Here is a 19336-nt window from a genome sequence, read left to right as displayed (position 1 = left end):
ACACACTCGTCCACTGTATTACTGTATCGGCACTAACTCATGCCCCCTCGAGGAGGTTGAACAGTTCATCAATTTCACTAACACCGATTAACCACGGACATCTACTACAAGCCCACGGCTCCCACAGCTACCTAGGTTACTCCTCTTCTCACCCTACCTCCTGTGTAAATGCCATCCCTTATTCCCAATTCCTCTGCCTCCAACGCATCTGTTTCCAGATTGACTGATTCCACCTTAGAAAATCCCAGATGGCCTCTGTTTTCCAAGAGTGCAATTTCCGTTCCCAAACGGCTGCTGATGCCCTCCAGCGCATCACCTCCACTTCCCGCACCTCCGCCTTTGAACTCCACCCCTCCCAAAGTACCAAGGACCGAGCCTCCAAGCCCTCCATTTTTTCCTCTCCCGATGTTCCCACCAGAACCTTTCCACTGACACTCAATAGTTCGGCTGAATGGTCCTCACTCTCAACAATTTCTCCTTCCAATCCTTCCACTTCCTCTAGACGAAAGGGGTAGCTATGAGCATCTGCGTGGGGCCCAGCTATGCCTGTCTCTGTCGGCTATGTAGAATAGTCTGTTTTCCAGAGTCACACCGGCACCAGCCCCCACCCTTTCCTCCGCTACACTGATGACTGCATTGGCGCCACCTCGTGCTCCCACGAGGAGGTCGAACAGTTCATCAATTTCACCAACACATTCCACCCCGAACTTAAATTCACCTGGACCATTTCTGACACCTCCCTCCCATTCCTAGACCTGTCTATTGCCATCCACGAATCTGACTCAACACTGACATTTTTCTTTACAAACCCACCGATTCCTACCTGGATTACACCTCCCACCCTACCTTCGGCAAAAATCCCATATTCCCAAATCCTCTGCCTCCACCGCATCTGCTCCCAAGAGAGGCCAGTTCCACCAGAGAACCTAACAGATGGGCTCCTTCTTTAGACCAAAGTTTCCCCTTCCACGTGGTTGAAAATGCCCTCCAACGCATCTCTTCCATGTCCCGCACCTCCGCTCTCGAATCCCACTCCTCCAATTGCAACAAGGACAGAATCCCCCTGGTCCTCACCTTCCACCTCACCAACCTCTGCATACATCGCATCATCCGCCGACATTTCTGCCACCTACAAATAGACCCCAGCAAGAGGGATATATTTCCCTCCCCACCCCTATCCGCTTTCCGCAAAGACCGTTCCCTCCGTGACTAGCTGATCAGGTCCACGCCCCCCATCAACCCACCCTCCCCTCCAGGCACCTTCCTCTGCCACTGCAGGAATTGCAAAACCTGTGCCCACACCTTCCTCCCTCACCTCTGTCCAAGGCCCCAGAGGAGCCTTTCACATCCATCAAAGTTTCACTTGCACTTCCACACATCATTTATTGCATCTGTCGATCCCAATGCAGTCATTATTTAGATCATTTTGTTGGTGATTTGTTTTTGTCAAGTGTACATGTCACAGAGTTTCATGCACTGGGATAAATCACCCAAAAGAATAGGCCCTAAAACAAAGCTTGAAACAACAGAAACATGATGTTCTAAATGTTAAAGATCACTTATATTGCTTGTTAATAACCAAAATTAAAATAAGAAATACTTGTCAATTTGAGTTTAAAAGTCACAATATGTAGTAACTTTGAAGAACTATATTACATTTATGTCAATACAAAGGGGTCTTACAAGTTTAAAAAAAAAACTGATGAACTCCAGGTATGATTAAGAACATAGGGTTGGGATGTCATAGCTATTACAGAAACTTGGCTGAGAAATTAACAAGACTGGCAGCTCCATATTCTGGATTTTAGATTCTATAGGAAAGACAGGAAAGGATGCCTGGGGGAGGGGGATACTTTGATGTTACATTGCTGTAACCAGAGAAGGGCCTGTTTCCGCACTGTACGGAATCTAATCTAATCATCATGCTATTAGTTTCAAAATTGTTATGAAGAATGATAAGTCTTCCATAAAAATTAAAGCTCTTAATTGGAGTAAGGCAAATTTAATGGTATGAGACAAGAACTTTCAAAAGTTGATTGGACTAGTGTTTAGGAGAAAGTGAGGACTGCAGATGCTGGAGATCAGAGTGGTGTGTGATCCTGGAAAAGCACAGGAGGTCAGACAGCATCCGAGGAGCAGGAGAATCAGGAATGAGGCTTGTGGCCTGAAGGAGCTGAGAGATAAATGGGATGGGGGGTGGGCTTCGGGGGTGGGGGGGGCGGGGGAAGGTAGTTGAGAAGGCGATAGGTAGGTGAAGATGGAAAAGGTGGTGATAGGTCAGAGAGGAGGGTGGAGTGGATAGATGGTAAAGGTGATGGACAGGTCAGGGCAGTGCCAAGTTGGAGACTTGGGACTGGGATAATGTCAGAGGAGGGGAAATGAGGAAACTGGGAAAATCCACATTGATCCCTTGTGGTTGCAGGGTCCCAAGGCGGAAGTTGAGATGTTCTTCCTCAGGCGCCAGGTGGTTAGGGTTTGGCAATGGAGGCGCCCATGGCGGAATGGGAGGAGGAGTTGAAGTATTCGACCACGGGGCAGTAGGGTTGGTTGGTACAGGTGTCCCAGAGATGTTCTCTGAAACGATCCACGAGTTGGTCTTGCCTTATAGCTCATACCCTTTAAATCAGGCAGAATCATGGTCAACCTCTTCTTCGCCCTCTCCAAAGCCTCCACATCCTTTTTTTAATGTGATGACCATCATTGGAAACAATACTCGAAGTGTGGCATAACCAAAGCTTTATAAAGCTACAATATGACATCCTGACTCTTGTACTCAATTCCCTGACCAATAAAGGCAAACATGCCATACACCTTACCATCCGAACTACATGTGTGTCCTCTTTCAGGGAGCTATGGACTTGAACCCTAAGAACCCTGCACATCAATACTGTTCAGGGTCCTGCCATTAACTGTATACTTTTCCTTAACATTTGATCTCCCAAAGTGCAGCACCTCACACTTGCCCAGATAAATCTCCATCTGCCATTTCTCCTCCCATACCTGCAACTGATGTTAATCCCACTGTATTCTTTGCCAACCTTCTACACTATCCACAACTCTACTGGTCTTTATATCATCTGCAAATGTACTAACCCACCCCTCCACATTTTCATCCAAGTCATTTATATATAGTCACAAACAGCAGAGGTCCCAGTTGGATCCCGGTGGAACACCACTAGTCATGGGCCTCCAGCCTGAAAACACCCTTCCACCACTACCCTCTGCCTTCTATGGGCAAGCCAATTCTGAATCCACGCTGCCAAGTCACGGTGGATCCCATGCATCTCAATCTTCTGGATGAGCCGACCACGAGGGACCTTGTTGAAAGCCTTACTAAAATCCATGGAGGCAACATTTATTCCTCGAGCCTCGTCAAACACCTTTGTCACCTCAAAAAAAATTCAATTAGGTTAGTAAGACATGATCTCCCCTGCACAAAGCCATGCTGGCTGTCCCTAATTAGGCCATGCTTTTCCAAATAAGGGTAAATCATACCTCCAAGAATTCTCTCCAATAGCTTCCCAGCTACCGATGTGCAATTTGATGATCCGAGGCTCCCTGAATTGTCCCTATTTCCCTTGAGCTGGGAAGCATTAGCTATTCAGGAACAACATTAGTTAATTAGTTTAACTTTGGTAGTGGGATTTTTTGGAAGCAATTATTCCTAACAGACTAAGTAGTTGTTTTGAAAAAGTTGATTAGGAAGAATTGGCATGGATTTCTAAAGAATAAATTGTGTCTGACTGACTTAGAGTATAGAACAGCACAGCACAGGCTCTTTGTCCCTCGATGTTGTGTCGACGTTTTATCCTACGTTACGATCAAACTAACTTACTTACCCTTCATTTTACTATCATCCATGTGTCTATGCAAGAGTCACTTACATGTCCCTAATGTATCTGATTCTACTACCACTGCTAACAGTGCATTCCACGCACCCACCACACTGTATAACGAATCTACCTCTGACATCTTCCCTAAACCTTCCTCCAATCACCTTAAAGTTATGCCCCCTCATGATAGCCATTTCCGACCTGAAAAAATGTCTCTGTCTATCCACTCTATCAATGCCTCTCAACATCTTGTATACTTCTATGAAGTCACCTCTCATCCTTCTTTGCTCCATTGAGAAATGCCTGAACTCCCTCACTGTTTCTTCATAAGACTTGCCCTCTAGCCCATGCAGCATCTTGTTAAATCTCTGCATTCTATCTAAAGCTTCCATATCCTTCTATGACCAGAACAGAACACAGTATTCCAAGTGTGGTCTAACCAGGGCTCTAGAGAGCTGCAGCATAACCTCCCAGCTCTTAAACTCAATCCCCTGCTAATGAAAGCCAACACACCATATACCTCCTTGACAACCCTATCAATTTGGTGGCAACTTGAGGGATCTATGGACATGGATCCCAAGATGCCTGTGTTCCTCCACACTGCCACAAATCCTGCCGGTAACCCTGTAATCTGCATTCAAATTCGACCTTGCAAAATGAATCACTTCACACTTTTTTCCAGGTTGAACTCCATCTGCCACTTCTCAACCCACTTCTGCATCATGTCAATGTTCTGTTGAACCTACAACAGCAATCCACACTTTGCACAACTCCTCCAACCTATGTGACATCGGGAAACTTACTAACCCACCCTTCCATTTCCTTATCCAAGTCCTTTATAAAAATCACAGAGCAGAGATCGCAGAACTGATCCCTGCAGAACACCACTGGTCACTGAGCTCCAGGCTGAATAATTTCCATGTACTACCACCTTCTGTCTTCTATGGGCCAGTCAATTCTGTATTCAGACAGCCAAATTTCCCTGTATCCTATGCCTTCTTACTTTCTGAATGACCCTACCATGGGGAACCTTATAAAGTCCATGTGCACCATGTCTACTGCTTGCCCTTCATTGATGTGTTTTGTCACATCCTCAAAAAATTCACGAAGGCTTGTGCGACATGACCTGACGCCCCTCAAAGCCGTGCTGACTTGTTAAGAGTTTTTTTTTGAGGAGGAAACTGAAAAGGTTGGTGAGGATAATACTTATGTGATGTGCATGGACTTCCAGAAGGCACTTGATGCCAGAACTAGAGGGCATAGGTTTAAGGTGAGAGGGGAAAGATATAAAAGAGACCTAAGGGGCAACTTTTTCATGCAGAGGGTGGTATGTGTTTGGAATGAGCTGCCAGAGGAAGTGGTGGAGGCTGGTACAATTGCAACATTTAAAAGGCATCTGGATGGTTATAGGAATAGGAAGGGTTTGGAGAGATATGGGCCGGGTGCTGGCAATTGGGATATCTGGTCGGCATGGATGGGTTGGACCGAAGGGTCTGTTTCCATGCTGTACATCTGAGTGTGTGAAATTCCAAGGATATTGACAAGTTGGTGGAATGGTCAGATATGATAGCATATGAAATTCAATGCAGAGAGGTATGAGATGCTGTGCTTTGGTCAGACAGCACAAAGACAATGTAAAAATAATTTTATAGGGTGTGTGGGGCAAAGGAATCTGGGGGTATGTGTCCAGATCATGGAAGGTGGCAAGTGGCGATAGCCCAAAATAAAGCATTGTGTTGTCAGCTCAGTTAAAAAGGGTAGAGTGTGCAAGAGCAAGGAGGTGATATTGAACTTGTGGAAAATGCTTGTTAGACCTCTGGATAGTTGTATGCAGTTCTTATTGCCACGTTATAGGAAAGATGTAAATGCATTGGAGAGAGTGCAGATTTGATTTACTAATGGTTCCAGGTATGAGAAACTTTGTCTGTGAAGATAGATTGAAGAAGTTGGGGCTGTTCTCTGGAGAGAAGAAAGATAAGAAGAGATCTGATGGAGGTTTGCAAAATCACAAATTGGAAGGGCGATTAAAGCTGTTTCTCCTTGTAAAAGAAACAAGAATGAGAGGGTATATGTTTAAAATGATGTGCAGGCAAAGCAATGGTTATGTGAGAAAAACTTACTTGAACAGAGTTGTTAGATGATAATATGCATTGCCTGGAAATATGGTGGAAGCAAGTTCAATTGAGGCATTTGAGAAGGCATTGAATTTTCTTTCAGATAGTAATGATGTGCAGGAATAGGGGAAAAAGTAGGAGGTCTGGACTAGGTAGTAGAGCCAGCAATGACCAGTTGGGCCAAATGGTCCCTTTCCGGACCATTTTAACTCTTTTTAAGTTATCAACATCTCAAAAAAAAAAGCGCTATATGGAAAGTGTGATTGCAGGTGATGTATTGGTGGCACGATGACCCAGTGGTTAGCACTGCTGCCTCACAGCGCCAGAGACCTGGGTTTGATAACAGCCTCAGGCAACTGACTGTGTGGAATTTGCACATTCTCCCTATGTCTGTATGGGTTTTTCCTACAATCCAAATTTGTGCAGGTCAGGTGAATTGGCCATGCCAAATTGACCATAGTGTTCACAGATGTGTTGGTTAGGTGCATTAGTCAGGGGTAAATGCAGAGTAAAAGGGTAGTGGAATGAGTTTGGGTGGGTTACTCTTGGGAGGGTCAGTGTGGACCTGCTGGGCCTGTTTCCACAATGTAGGGATTCTATGATTCTATGTCCTGTTGCTGTTACTATGATGGGAGCAATTTGTATGCTATTCCCCATTCTCTGCCTTGCTGCCATCATCTTAGGTAGACACCATGTTGTTTAAAATCTGTAATGTCGTGCTTTCTGTTGTTCAGCCACTGAACTCCTTCAATTGATCGCTTATCCTGGAATAATTAATTCTGCTTGAAATACATCCTTTACTCCTCAAATACCATGTTCTAAATTTTATTCCTTTCCCTCATTAGCAAACAACCTCTAGGCTGGTTTTTCTGCTTAAACAATTTTATGTTAAATTTCATGCCACTGTTTTATATTACACTTCTGAATATTAATTGTTTTTAATATTGAAAAAGTATATTCTTATTTGTTTAGTATTGGCTTGGTAGTCTTGAATTTTATGATATGTTTGATATGTGATAACATATCTTTGATATGTGATAACTTGGTAACTTGTGTCGACTGGTCCTTGTTAAAGTGAAGGTAAACTGCATTTATATTTAATTGTTCTTGTCAGTTTGCAATTAACTAGTCTAGATCCAAAGTTTCACTCTTATTTTGGCCTGTTTGCCCTCTTGCAGCATATATCATGATTTGATTATTTTAACCAGTATAACAATTAGTTGAGAACACTGTTTGCAATCTATATTAAAAGTAATTATTTTCATTTGAATACTTAAGTATACTTTGAACAAAAGGAATGCGAAACTTGTAAATGACTTTGTACTGTTATATAAATTATAGTTTTATGAATACTGAAGTCATGTTTCATTTCAGATTGTAAACAGGTAGTATGGAGAGGCTCTGCTTTTGCGGCCCTTCATAGAGGAAGGCCACCAGAAATGCCCATAACCTATGGGAGTTCACCTAGTGTTGGTAAGTGTGAGATCAGAGCAGTTTTGCTGTGATAATGCTGCATGCTTGTGCCTGAAATATCTCAGATAATTAAAAATTGGTAAAATTGTTATTGCAGTAGAGATTGTCCGTGGCAGACAATTGACAGGAAGTGGACATTTTGGCTCGATTTTTCCAACCTGTGCATATCAGCACATAAAGATGCACCGCAGAATTCTTGGACATCTGTCGTCAGTTTATTGTGTTGCTTTTGATCGCACAGGGCACAGGATATTTACTGTAAGTAATGATTTTCAGGTAGGCAATGTCCTAGTGGCTAGGTTATTAATCCAGAAACTCAGCTAATATTCTGAGGACCTGGGTTCAAACAGTGGAATTTGAATTCAGTAAAAAAGAAAATCTGGCATTAAGAATCTACTGATGACTATTAAATCATTATTGATTGTTGGAAAAATCCATCTGGTTCATTAATGTCCTTCAGGAAAGGAAATATGTCATCCTCTCCTGGTCTGGCCATCATATGACTCCAGAACCACAGCAATGTGGTTAACTCTCATTTGCCCTCTGAAATAGCCTAACAAACCACTCAGTTGTACCAATCACTACAAAGCCTCAAAGAAATGAAACTGACAGATCACTAGGCATTGTCCTAGGCACCAGAAAAGACAACGGCAGATGCAGCCCTATCGATCCTGCAGGGTCATCTTTTCTAACATCTGGGTGCTAGTGCCAAAACTGGGAGAGCTGTCTCGCAGACTAGTCAAGCAACAGACTGACTATCATACTCTGAGTCATAGCTTACAGGCAATGTCCCAGACACCACCATCACCGTTCTTGGGTACGTTTTGTCCCACCAGCAGGCCAGACCTGGCAGAGATAGCAGCAAGTGGTATACAGTTGAGGGAGTTGCCCTTGGAGTCCTCAACATTGACTTCGGACCCCATGAAGTCTTGTGGTTTCATGTTAAACATGGACAAAGAAACCTCCTGCTGATAACCACCTACCATCCTCCCTCAGCTGATGAATCTGTACTCCTCCATGTTGAACAACACTTAGAGGAAGCACTGAGGGTGGCCAGGGCAGAAAATGTACTCTGGTGAGGGATTTCAAAGTTCATCAAGAGTGGCTTGGCAGCAATAATACAGATCAAGCTGGTTGGCTCCTAAAGGGCATAACTGCGAGACTGGGTCTGCGGCAGGTTGTGAGGGAAAAACATACTTGACCTCATCCTTACCATTCTGTTAGCTACAGATGCACCTGTCCAGGACAATATCGGTAAGCGTGACCACTGCATAGTCTTTGTGGAGATAAAGTCTCGCCTTCACGTTGAGAATAACCTCCATGTCGTTTGGCACTATCACCATGCTAAATGGGACAGACTTTGATCAGACCTAGCAACTCAATTGTGGGCATCCATGAGGTGCTGTGGGCCATCAAGAACAGCAGAATTGTACTCCGGCATAATCTGTAACCTTGTGGCCTGGCATATCTTACACTCAACCATTGCCATGGAGCGTGCAAGAGGGCATGCCAGGAACAGCACTAGGCATATCTGACCATGAGGTGTCAACCGAGTGAAGCCACTAAACAGGACTAATTGCATGCCAAGCAGCAAGTGGTAGAGCTAAGCAATCCCACAACAGATCAAATCTAAGTCCTGTGATCTTGCCACATCCAGCCATGAGTGGTGGTGGATAATTAAGCAACTCCCTGGAGCAGGCGGCTGCATAAATATCCCAAACATCAATGATTGAAGAGCCCAGCACATCAGTGCAAAAGGTAAGGCTGAAGCTTTCGAGCAATTTTCAGCTAGAAGTGACGAGTGGATGATCCACCCTACTCTCCTCCAGTGGTTGCCAACATTGCATTTAGCAATCTTCTGCCAGTTTGATTCACTCCATGTAATATCAAGAAGCGGTTGGAGACACTAGATTCTGCAAAGGCTATGGGGTCTGACAGCCTTATGGCAGTAGTACTGAAGACTAGTGCTGCAGAACTTGCAGTACCCCTTGTCAAGCTGTTCCAGTACGTTGGAACACTGGTATTGAAGCAACAATGTGGAAGATTGTCCAAGTATGTCCTGTACATAAAAAGCAGGACAAATTCAACCCGGCAATTACCGCCCCATTAGTTTGCTCTTGATCATCAGTAAAGTGATGGAAGGTATCATCAATAGTTCTATCAAGCAGCATCTGCTTGGCAATAACCTGCTCAGTGATGCCCAGTTTGTATTACACCAGGGTCATTCAGCTCCTGATCTCATTACAGTCTTGGTTCAAACAAGGACAAAAGAGCTGAATTCGAGAGATGAGGTGAGAGTGATCGACCTTGACATCATGGCTGCATTTGGCAGAGTGTGGTATGAAGGAGTCTGAGCAAATCTATGGATATCTGAGGCAAACTCTCTCTGGTGGTTGGACTCATACCTGACATAGAGGAAGATGGTTGTAGCTGCTGGAGGTCAGTCATCTCAGCTCCAGGGCATTTCTGCAAGGGTTCATCAGGATAGTGTCCTCAGCCCAACAACCTTCAGCTGGTTCATCAATGACCTTCCCTCCATAAGGTCAGAAGTGAAATGTTTGCCGATGATTGCACGATATTCACCACCACTCGGGCCAACTCAGATACTGAAGCAGTCAGTGTTCAAATGCAATAAGACTTGGACAATATCCAGGCTTGGGCTGACAAGTGACAAGTAGCAGCCACATCACTGTCAGGCTATAGTCATCACAAGTAAGAGACAATCTAACCATCACTCCATGGTATTTAATAGTGTTACTATCACTGAAATACCTATGTATCGACATCCTGGGGAGTATCATTGATCAGAAACTCAACTGGACTCAGCATGTAAACAGAGTGGCTGCAGAGCAGATCTGAAGCTAAGAATACACCGGTGAGTAACTCCCCTCCTTACTCCTCAAAGCCTGTCCACATCTACAAGGCACAAGTCAGGAATACTCCCAGCTTGCTTAGATGAGTGCAGCCCCAACAACAGCAAGAAGCTTGACACCATCCAGGATAAAGCGGCCTACTTGATTGGCACTACATCCACAAACATCCAGTAGCATCAGTGTGTACTATTGACAAGATGGATTGCAGAAATTCACTCTCAGATCCTCAGGCAGCACCTTCCAAACCCATGATTACTTCCATCTAGAGGGATAAGGGTAGCAGTTAAATGGGAAAACCACCTTCAAGTTCCCCTCCAAATCACTATCCTGACTTTGAAATATATCGCCATTCCATCACTGCTGCTGGGTCAAAACCTGGAATTCCTTCCCTAGTGGCATTGTGGGTCAGTCCACTGCAGATATACTGCAGCAGTTCAAGAAGGCAGCTCACCATCACCTTCTGAAAGGCAACAACGGACAGGAAATAAATGTTGGCCAGCCAGCGACATCCACATGCGACAAAATGAGGATATATCTAGTTCCTGTTCTGCTTTTCACTTTCTTCATTTGAAGACTAGAAATATTTATTACATATGAAATAGTATGGCATGTGTTGTGGGGGAAATCACCAGTCTCGTGTCAGAGTTGGGGTTCAGTGACAGAGTTTATTGCACAAGGAAATACCGGAGGTCCGGGGAGAGAGACACCGACAGCGCACAAGTCAGCTGCGAGTCTTCTCAACCCGGAGCACATGTCGAGAAATTTTTATACGTCTTGTGATACAGTAGGTCAGTGATGCGATTGTCTTTGTTTATAGTAACCGTTACAGAATTATTGATGGCTTTGATACAGTCTTTGTCAGTTCCAGCGCAGCCTTTGTTAATTTTCCTGCGGTCATTGTCAGTTCCAGTGTAAACAATGTCAGTTTCAATGCCTGCATGGAAATTCTTTGCTATAGTAATGGGTGCTAATCGCTCTTCCTGAGAAGGGTATTTACTGCAGCCCTGGCCATTAACATTTCATATTGAATCTGTATCAAGTTTTTAGCATTTCTATAAGAGGTGCTGGCTGGACCCAGACACTTCAGCAGGCAGTGTTCGTTACTAATGTGTATTTTCTCTCCCTCACCTACCTTAAATAAAGCAAGTGCATTGTGCTGGCATTCTGTGGTCTCAGGCAGTGTCTGTATCTGCTTTGCTGTTTCTCTCCATATTGTGATCCGGTGGCCATCTTATGTGTCAGGTTGACCAAGTGATGGCTCAGCGACCATCTTGTGTGTCCGTGTGCCTAGTGTTACCCTGCCCCGTGCCATCTCCCTCTTCACATGCAACAGAGTTTCACAACTAGAAGTGTTAAAGTTGGCACAATTTTGATAGCTTGGCAGCTACAAGAAAAATGCAGTGAATAAAGATGATATCCATATCTTGCTTTCATCAATTTCACCAAACATTGGACCGTGTGGGTGAAGAAATCTGGCTGCCTGTTGAAGTTGTTCAATGCGATCTCCTCTTTCCATTACAACATGATGGGCAGGATTAGCAAAGACGGTTCAGCATGGAGCCTTTTGAGATTTGCAGTGAGACAAAACAAATTTGTGATCTGTCACAAACACAAATTGGCATATTGTTATCTTTGCTATCATGTGTGTTGTGTCATCGACAGGATATTTCTAGACATACTATATGTGAGGTCCTGAGATCCACGATCAATGTGTGACAAGTTCTATTTTGAGAGTTCACACTGATGATATACTAATAGTTAATGGACCATCCAAAGATAAATGGATGGAGTTACAAACATAAACAGTTTGACTGTCAGCAAAAGGTCAGATGTCAAAGTTGTAATACCACCATTCATCAGCATTGGCAATATGCTGCCATTAATCTTTCACTTGATTCTGAAATTGCCACATGAATTATACAAGCTGAATAATAATATGCAGTAACAGTAATCTGCCTGAAAATAGTAAGTTGAGAGTTCTCAAAGTGTGTGACCTCAACGCACACCTTTGTACTAATGTTGCTTGGGTCTTACATGAAGGAAGGAGAAAAGGCTGAGTATTTTTCCATCTTCTCTGACTAGGATGTATCCTTGCCATCACTTGGCCACAAATCCAGAGTTCAAGGAGCTTCCTAAACATCAGCGTGCATATATTACCAAGACAATGATATCTTTGCTGGTTTGGTTATGTTTGTTACACGATGATCTGTACTGTTTACTGGCCTCTGTTGTGACATCCTGGGTGCCCTTCCCTCCACTACAGAGGCACCTTTAATTAATATATGAAGGTTGTGGCACTGATAACTCGAAGACAGTTGCTGCTGGCTGTGACATCTGGAATTTGACTGCTTTTGGGGGTATTGGAAGAATTGAGCAAAGGTCAGTGTTACTGGCACGAGCCAGTTGTCTTTTCATCTGCTTATGTACCTGACCTTTTACAGTCCTTAGATAATTACATCCTATTGGCCACCTGACTTAGTAAGTCAATCACTTTGTCCATGCCAGTTTAAACTCTGGTCTCCTCCTTAGCCAGTTTATAAACCCTGAGTATGTCTTAAATAGGCATTTTCTGCTACCCAAAATCTTGCAGAAGTACCATTTGTGATCGATACAAATAATCACCATTTTTGCATTTTGTCACACGATATTGTACATGTGACCTACAAATTACAGTTAATCATCAATCACTTCCTTAAGATTGCCATCAGATTTGGACAGAGAAGTCTTTACAACCAAACTGATTTTTGGAATTGTTCGAATTAATGCATTGTCAAAGGTGAAGTATAGTTCTCATAAAAGTAAATCGACAAATGATTGAATACTAGGTATTAGTAAATGATTTAATGATAGCCTTGTAGATGGTGAATTCATTTTGGACAATGAATCTAATGCAATGTACCACAGGCACAGGCCCTTCGGACCACCAAGCCTGTGCCAATTCATAATCCTTATTTAGACCTGCTATGGTTTCTGTACCTCTGTTCGACTGCCATTCATGTGTCTATCAAGGTGTGCCTTAAACAGTGCTAATATGCCTGCTTTCACTGCTTCCACTGGTGGTGCATTCCAGGCACGCCCACCCTCTGTGTGAGAAATTTTCCTTGCACTACTTTCCTCAGTGTTCCCCCTCTCATCTTGAACCTGTGCCCTCTTGTAGTTGACGTTTCCACCCTGGGAAAAATCTGACTCTCCACCCTATCTATGTCCCTCATAATTTTGTAGACGTCTGTCTGGCTGCCACTCAGCACCATCTTTCCAGTGAAAGCAATCCGACTTTGCTTATAACTAAAACCCTCAAGACCAGGAACGTCCTGGTAAACCTTCTTTGTATCCTCTCCAACGCATTCTTGTCCTTCTGTTGGAGTGACCAGAACTGCCCTCAATATTCCAAATGTGGCTGAACTAAAGTTTTGTACAACTTTAACATAATTTGCTAACTCTTGTTTTCGATCTCCCAGCCAATGAAGGCAAGCGTACTGAATGCTTCTTGACCATCTTATCCAGTTGTGTTGCCACTTTCAAGAATCTGTGGGCATGTACGCCCAGATCCCTCTATGTCAATGCTCCAAAGGGTTCTACTACTTATTGTATAATTTGGACCTGAATTTGATCTTCTGAAATGCATCACCACACATTTGTTGGGGTTAAATTCCGTCTGTCATTTCTCTGCCCAAATCTGCAATCTGTCTGTATCCCACTATTGTTTTGACAATCCTCACTATCTGCAACTCTGCCTGTTTTGGTGTCATCCGCAAACTTACTAATCAGGCCAACTGCGTTTTCCTCCAGATCATTGACATATATTAGAAAGAACAAAGATCTCAGCACTCTTCCCTGCTGAATACCATTAGTTACTGATCGCCAATCCGAAAAGCAGTCTTCCATCACCCCTCTGCCTTTTATAACTTTATGTATCTTTGGAGTATTAGAAGTCTCCTATGTGAAAAGTACATGGTTAAGTATACTCTAAGGTGTACTTCGAGAGACAATGCAGCATTGGCGAGCAGAAACTGACAGCCAAGTTCCATATTGATGGAGACAGTACGACATGAACCCAAGATCACAATTGAGGCTATGTCTGACCCCACCATACTGTTCTGTAAAATCTTCCTTACTATTGTGTTTTGACGTCATCACCTTGATAATGTATGATCTCTCTACCTTAATTAGTTTGTACAGTTTTGGATTACTTGGGTTAGATCTTCATGCAACTCTCATACCTAGCATGTTATTTCAGTCATTTGGTTTGTTTCCACCTTATTTTTAATTTTTTATAATTATCTCTCTGCCTCATTTGATCGGATTATAGGTCATCCCTTCACTTGTTAGTCAGCTGTTGACACTTTTCTCACTGTGTGATATTCTTGATCACCTGCAGAGACATATTATTCAACCTGTTGACATTGCACTCTCACCATTTGTATGATCTTTTGATCTCTCTGATAAAGTCCGTGCCTGGGTGCTCTCTTCATTCACCTGATGAAGGGGCAGCGCTATGAAAGCTTGTGATTTCAAATAAACTTGTTGGACTATCACCTGGTGTCATGTGCCTTTTGATCTAGTCAAAAAATGTGCAGTCTAGGTGCATTAGCCATGGGAAATACAGAACTATTGGGATAGGGTGGGGGGTTTGGATCTGTGGACTCGATGGGCCAAATGGCCTGCTTCTATGCTGTTGGCATTCTATAATTTTATACCAGACATCTAATTTTCACAAGAAACCGGACAAATCCAGTATGGCCAATTTCTGACCCATCATAGGTGTCGCACCAAAAACACTCAAGAAACTCAAAACCCATCCAGGACAAAGCAACTTGCACGATTGGCTTGCATTCACTCCCTCTAGCATCAACACAGTGGCATCAATGTGTACCATCTACGAGATGAACACAACAACTTACCAAAGCTCCTGTGATGTCTTCCAAACCTGTGACCACCTCCATGTAGAAGAACAAGAATAGCACATACTTGAGAACATCTGCAAGTTCCCCTCCAAACCATGCATCATCCTGACTTGGAACTATATTGCTGTTTTTTTTTCGCTGTCATTACGTCAGAATTCTGGAAATCCCTCCCTTACGACACTGCATGCATCTACAGCACATGGACTGCTGCATTCAAGAAGGCAGCTCACCACAACCTTACTGTCCCTTTTTAGGGATGTGCAATGAATACTTTATGCAGCAATGCTCCGACTCCCTGAGTGAATAAAAGCAAAATAATCAGAAGAGTAATGGAAGTATCATTGACCGTTCTATCCAAAGGGATTTACTATGTGGTGCTCAGTTTGGTGCAACCTTGTTCCAAACATGAATAAAAGAACTGAAATCCAAAGGCAAAGTTAGAGCGACTTGCTTGACATTAAGGGAGCTTTTGACCATTTATGGCATCAAGAATTCTTAACAAAATTCATGTCCGTTAGAATTTGTGTAAAACTCTTTCCACTGATTGGAGTTATAGTTACCTAGCACAAACGTTGATGGCTCTGACTACTGAATGCCAATCATCTCAGCCTCGACATTGCTGTGAGCGTTCCTCAGTAGCATCCTAGCCTCAACCATCTTCACCTGCTTCATCCGTCGCCTTCATGAGGTCAGAACCAGAGATGATGTTTGACCAGTTGCACTTCCTTAAACAGCAAAACATTCTATGCTATATATAGCAATACCAGCAAACACTTAAACTTGTGATGAAGTGATGGGTAACATTCGCGCAACACAAGTGCTAGTGCATGATTCAGTACTGTAGCACGCCAAGCCACCTTCAACAACCCCTTCCAAATCTGCAACATCTATCACTCAGAACAATTTCCCCTCCATTTAACATGCTGCCCTGACTTTGAATTTTCTTGCCTTTCCTTTTACTGTTGTTGGGTTTAAACTCTGAAATTCCTTGCACCTTCCTTACAGCACTGTGGGTGTCCCTGCACCATATGTGCAGAGGTTGAAGAATATGCCTCGCGATCACCACCTTAAGAGGAATTGGCGAGATGGAAAACCATTGCATACTTGCATCCATAAATGAATTTTAAAGAAACTGATGTAGACACTATAGTGTGAAACACATACATTTTAATTTCTTTATTTTCAATCTCTCTAGCAAATGAGAAAAATTAGTTGCTCAAATGTTGAACTGTCAACAACATAAAATTAGCATGATATTTCTCATGGAGACAAAAGTAAAATGGGGCTAAAGGTTGAAGTAAATATAAAACCAGAACTGCATCTATATAACTGAGAGCTATATAGATATCTATTGTGAATCTGTCAGACAAAATGCACGTCAAATTAATGAAACTTGGGTGATGAGAATATCATGTTTGTATTCATCGGGAGTGAAATACTGAAAGAAAAACTACAATAATCTCAATCTGTTGTTATTTGGGGTAGGCAGAAGTTCGATGATTGTAGATTTTTGGTGATTTAGTGCACTTTCAAGGATTAGTTTGAATATGAAAAGGGATTTGTTGTGATCTCTTTCATTGTCTGTTATGTGACAGTTATTTAAAGCTAGTTTAGGGTAAAATCATGTAAATTAGGACACGGTAGGGATATCGTATCATTGGTTCCAGACCTCCAACTTGATAAATCTAATTATTTATAGGACGATACAAATAATGATATAGAGGACTTGGCTAAAGCAGGTAAGACTGTTGATTCTATAAATGGAATACTGCTTTTTGGAATTGTGATACCTGGCATGGTAGATGCTAACTTATATGGTAGAAATACAATCTTGGCTACAGAAGGACTCTCTAATGAAAATCATGTGTGAGAAAGCTAAAATTGGATAATTTGTTACTTGAAATCTGAATTTCTTTACACGCAAGACATGGGCATCGCTGATTGTACAAGTATTTATTTCTCGTCCCTAGTTGCCCTTGAGAAAGTGATGATGAGCTGCCTCCTTGTACTACTGCAGTCCATATGCTTTCAGTTGACCCACAATGTCCTTAGGGAGGATTGATTTTGATTCAGTCAACTGCTTTTTGTATAAAAGTGCTTGTTTTTATAATTGTCCTTTTCGTGGGATGTGGGTATCGGATGATATTGAAATTCAAGACTCTTGACTGGGTAAATTTGTGTAAAGTAAAAAATAAGTCCCACTCAACTCTGAGAATAGGAGAGATTTCTTCGGAGGGTTGTTAATCCTTGGATTTTTTAAATGTCAGAACAGTTGAGGCTGTTTTATTGAATATTCAAGACAGAATTTGACATTTTTGTTACCCACAAGGGAGTGGAAAGTTAGCTGGGGAAAAGGGTGTGCGAGCAAGAAAATGGAGTTCAGGGGGCAATTAGATTAGTCATGATACAATTAAATGAATGGTTTGGATTGAGAGCCAAATGACCAACTTGTGCGTTTGATTCGTAGAATCACAGAATTATTATTGTGCAGAAGGAGACCATTTTGCCCCTCACATCTGTACTGGTTCTGTTACCTAATGACCATCTCCTGCCTTTTCCCAGTATCCCTGCACCTCAAGTTCTTAAGAAAACTGTTTGAGTGGGGCCAACTGAGTCGTTCCTATGGAGAACTTGCATTGATACAAGGAACTGAATGCCATCTGTTTTAAATTAATTCTATAATTTAGTTGATGGAATTTATATTTAAATTTGAATGGTTGGCCTGAACCTTCTCATTTTTGCTTTAAATAGCTGCATTTCATGAATCCTTAAGTTAACATCTGAACTCTGTCTGATTTCTCTGCTGTCTGTTGTTTGGGAGAGTATTTTAGAAGATATGTTCCCAATATCTAATAACAAGAATGTCTGAACATCTGAATTGAATTGAATTGAATTTATTGTCATGTGTACCGAGGCAGAGCGGAAAGCTTTGTCTTCCAAGCAATACAGGCAGATCACATAGTTAAATAGCATAGATAAGTAAATAATAGGTAAACAGCGGCAAAACAAAAATACAGGTACTGGCGAATGCTAGGAATTTGCGTCCAATCGGTATTCCAATAACAGTAGAGTAGAAACTGTTTCGAAACTGGCTGGTGCATGTGTTCAAGCTTCTGTACCTTCTCCCCAATAGTAGAAGTTGTAGAAAAGCATTACCAGGATGGGATGGATTTTTGAGAATGCTGGCAGCCTTTCCTTGACAGCAGGCCTGGTAGATAGATTCTATAGATAGGAGGTTGGCCTTTGTAATTGCCAGCAGAATTCACCACTCTGTAAGTGTCTCCAATCTTGAATGGTAGAGTAGTGATACATCCAGACATGCCAAATTTTCTCAGCTGCCTGAGGAAGAAGAGACATTGTTGGGTCATTGTAACCACTGCATCCACATGATGAGTCCAAGAAAGCTGCTTGCTGATGACCACTCCCAGGATCTTGACACACTCAACTCGTTCCACCTCTGTGCTGTTAATGTGTAGGGGGGCATGAGTAACATCGCACTGAAAGTTAATGATGAGTTCTTTGGTTTTGCTGACATTGAGAGCTAGGTTGTTCTCAGTGCCCCATTTTTCCAGGTCTTCCACCTTCCGTCTGTAGCCTGTTTTGTCACTAGCTGAGATTCGACTGACTATGGTGGTGTCACCTGCAAACTTGTAAATGGCATTAGTCTGGTATTTGGTGACACAGTCATGGGTATACAGCAAGTACAGTAGGGAGCTGAGTATGTACCCCCTGGGGGCTCCACTGTTGAGTGTTAGTGCGGATGAAATATTGTGCCTAATATTCACTGATTGTGGCCTGTGGGTCAGGAAACTGAGGATTCAGTTGCAGAGAGTGGGGCTTAGTCCAAGATCACTAAGTTTAGTAATTAGTCTCAAGGGGATGATAATGTTGAAGGCTGAACTGTAGTCAGAGTAGGATTCTTGTTCTTGGTGTCAAGATGTTCTTGGGAGGAATGAAGGGCAAGTGATTATGGCATCTGACATGAATCTGTTGGTCTGATAGGCAAATTGAAGTGGATCAAGAGTAGTGGGGAGGCTGGAGTTGATTTAATACCATGACCAACCTTTCAAAGCACTTCATGACCATTGAAGTTCGGGCCACTGGGTGGTAGTGATTGAGACATGCTGTGTGAACTTTGT

At 42.7% G+C, this 19336-nt stretch overlaps 1 protein-coding gene across 1 annotated transcript in view; it reads left to right on the top strand.

Moving 5' to 3' along the window:
- The window catches only part of LOC122555330 (bromodomain and WD repeat-containing protein 1), a 216212-nt gene that overhangs the window by 8402 nt on the left and 188474 nt on the right, over positions 1 to 19336 (top strand). The window contains exons 6-7 of the mRNA XM_043701209.2: positions 7322 to 7420; positions 7518 to 7678. Coding sequence (XP_043557144.2) covers positions 7322 to 7420; positions 7518 to 7678 — 260 coding nt within the window. The remainder of the gene's footprint in view (positions 1 to 7321; positions 7421 to 7517; positions 7679 to 19336) is intronic.

This window comes from Chiloscyllium plagiosum, unplaced genomic scaffold, assembly GCF_037043375.1.
Source record: "Chiloscyllium plagiosum isolate Xiang-an unplaced genomic scaffold, Cpla_swu_hap1 HiC_scaffold_12, whole genome shotgun sequence".
NCBI classification, from domain to species: Eukaryota; Metazoa; Chordata; class Chondrichthyes; order Orectolobiformes; family Hemiscylliidae; genus Chiloscyllium; species Chiloscyllium plagiosum.
This window is presented reverse-complemented; position numbering and strand designations above follow the sequence as displayed.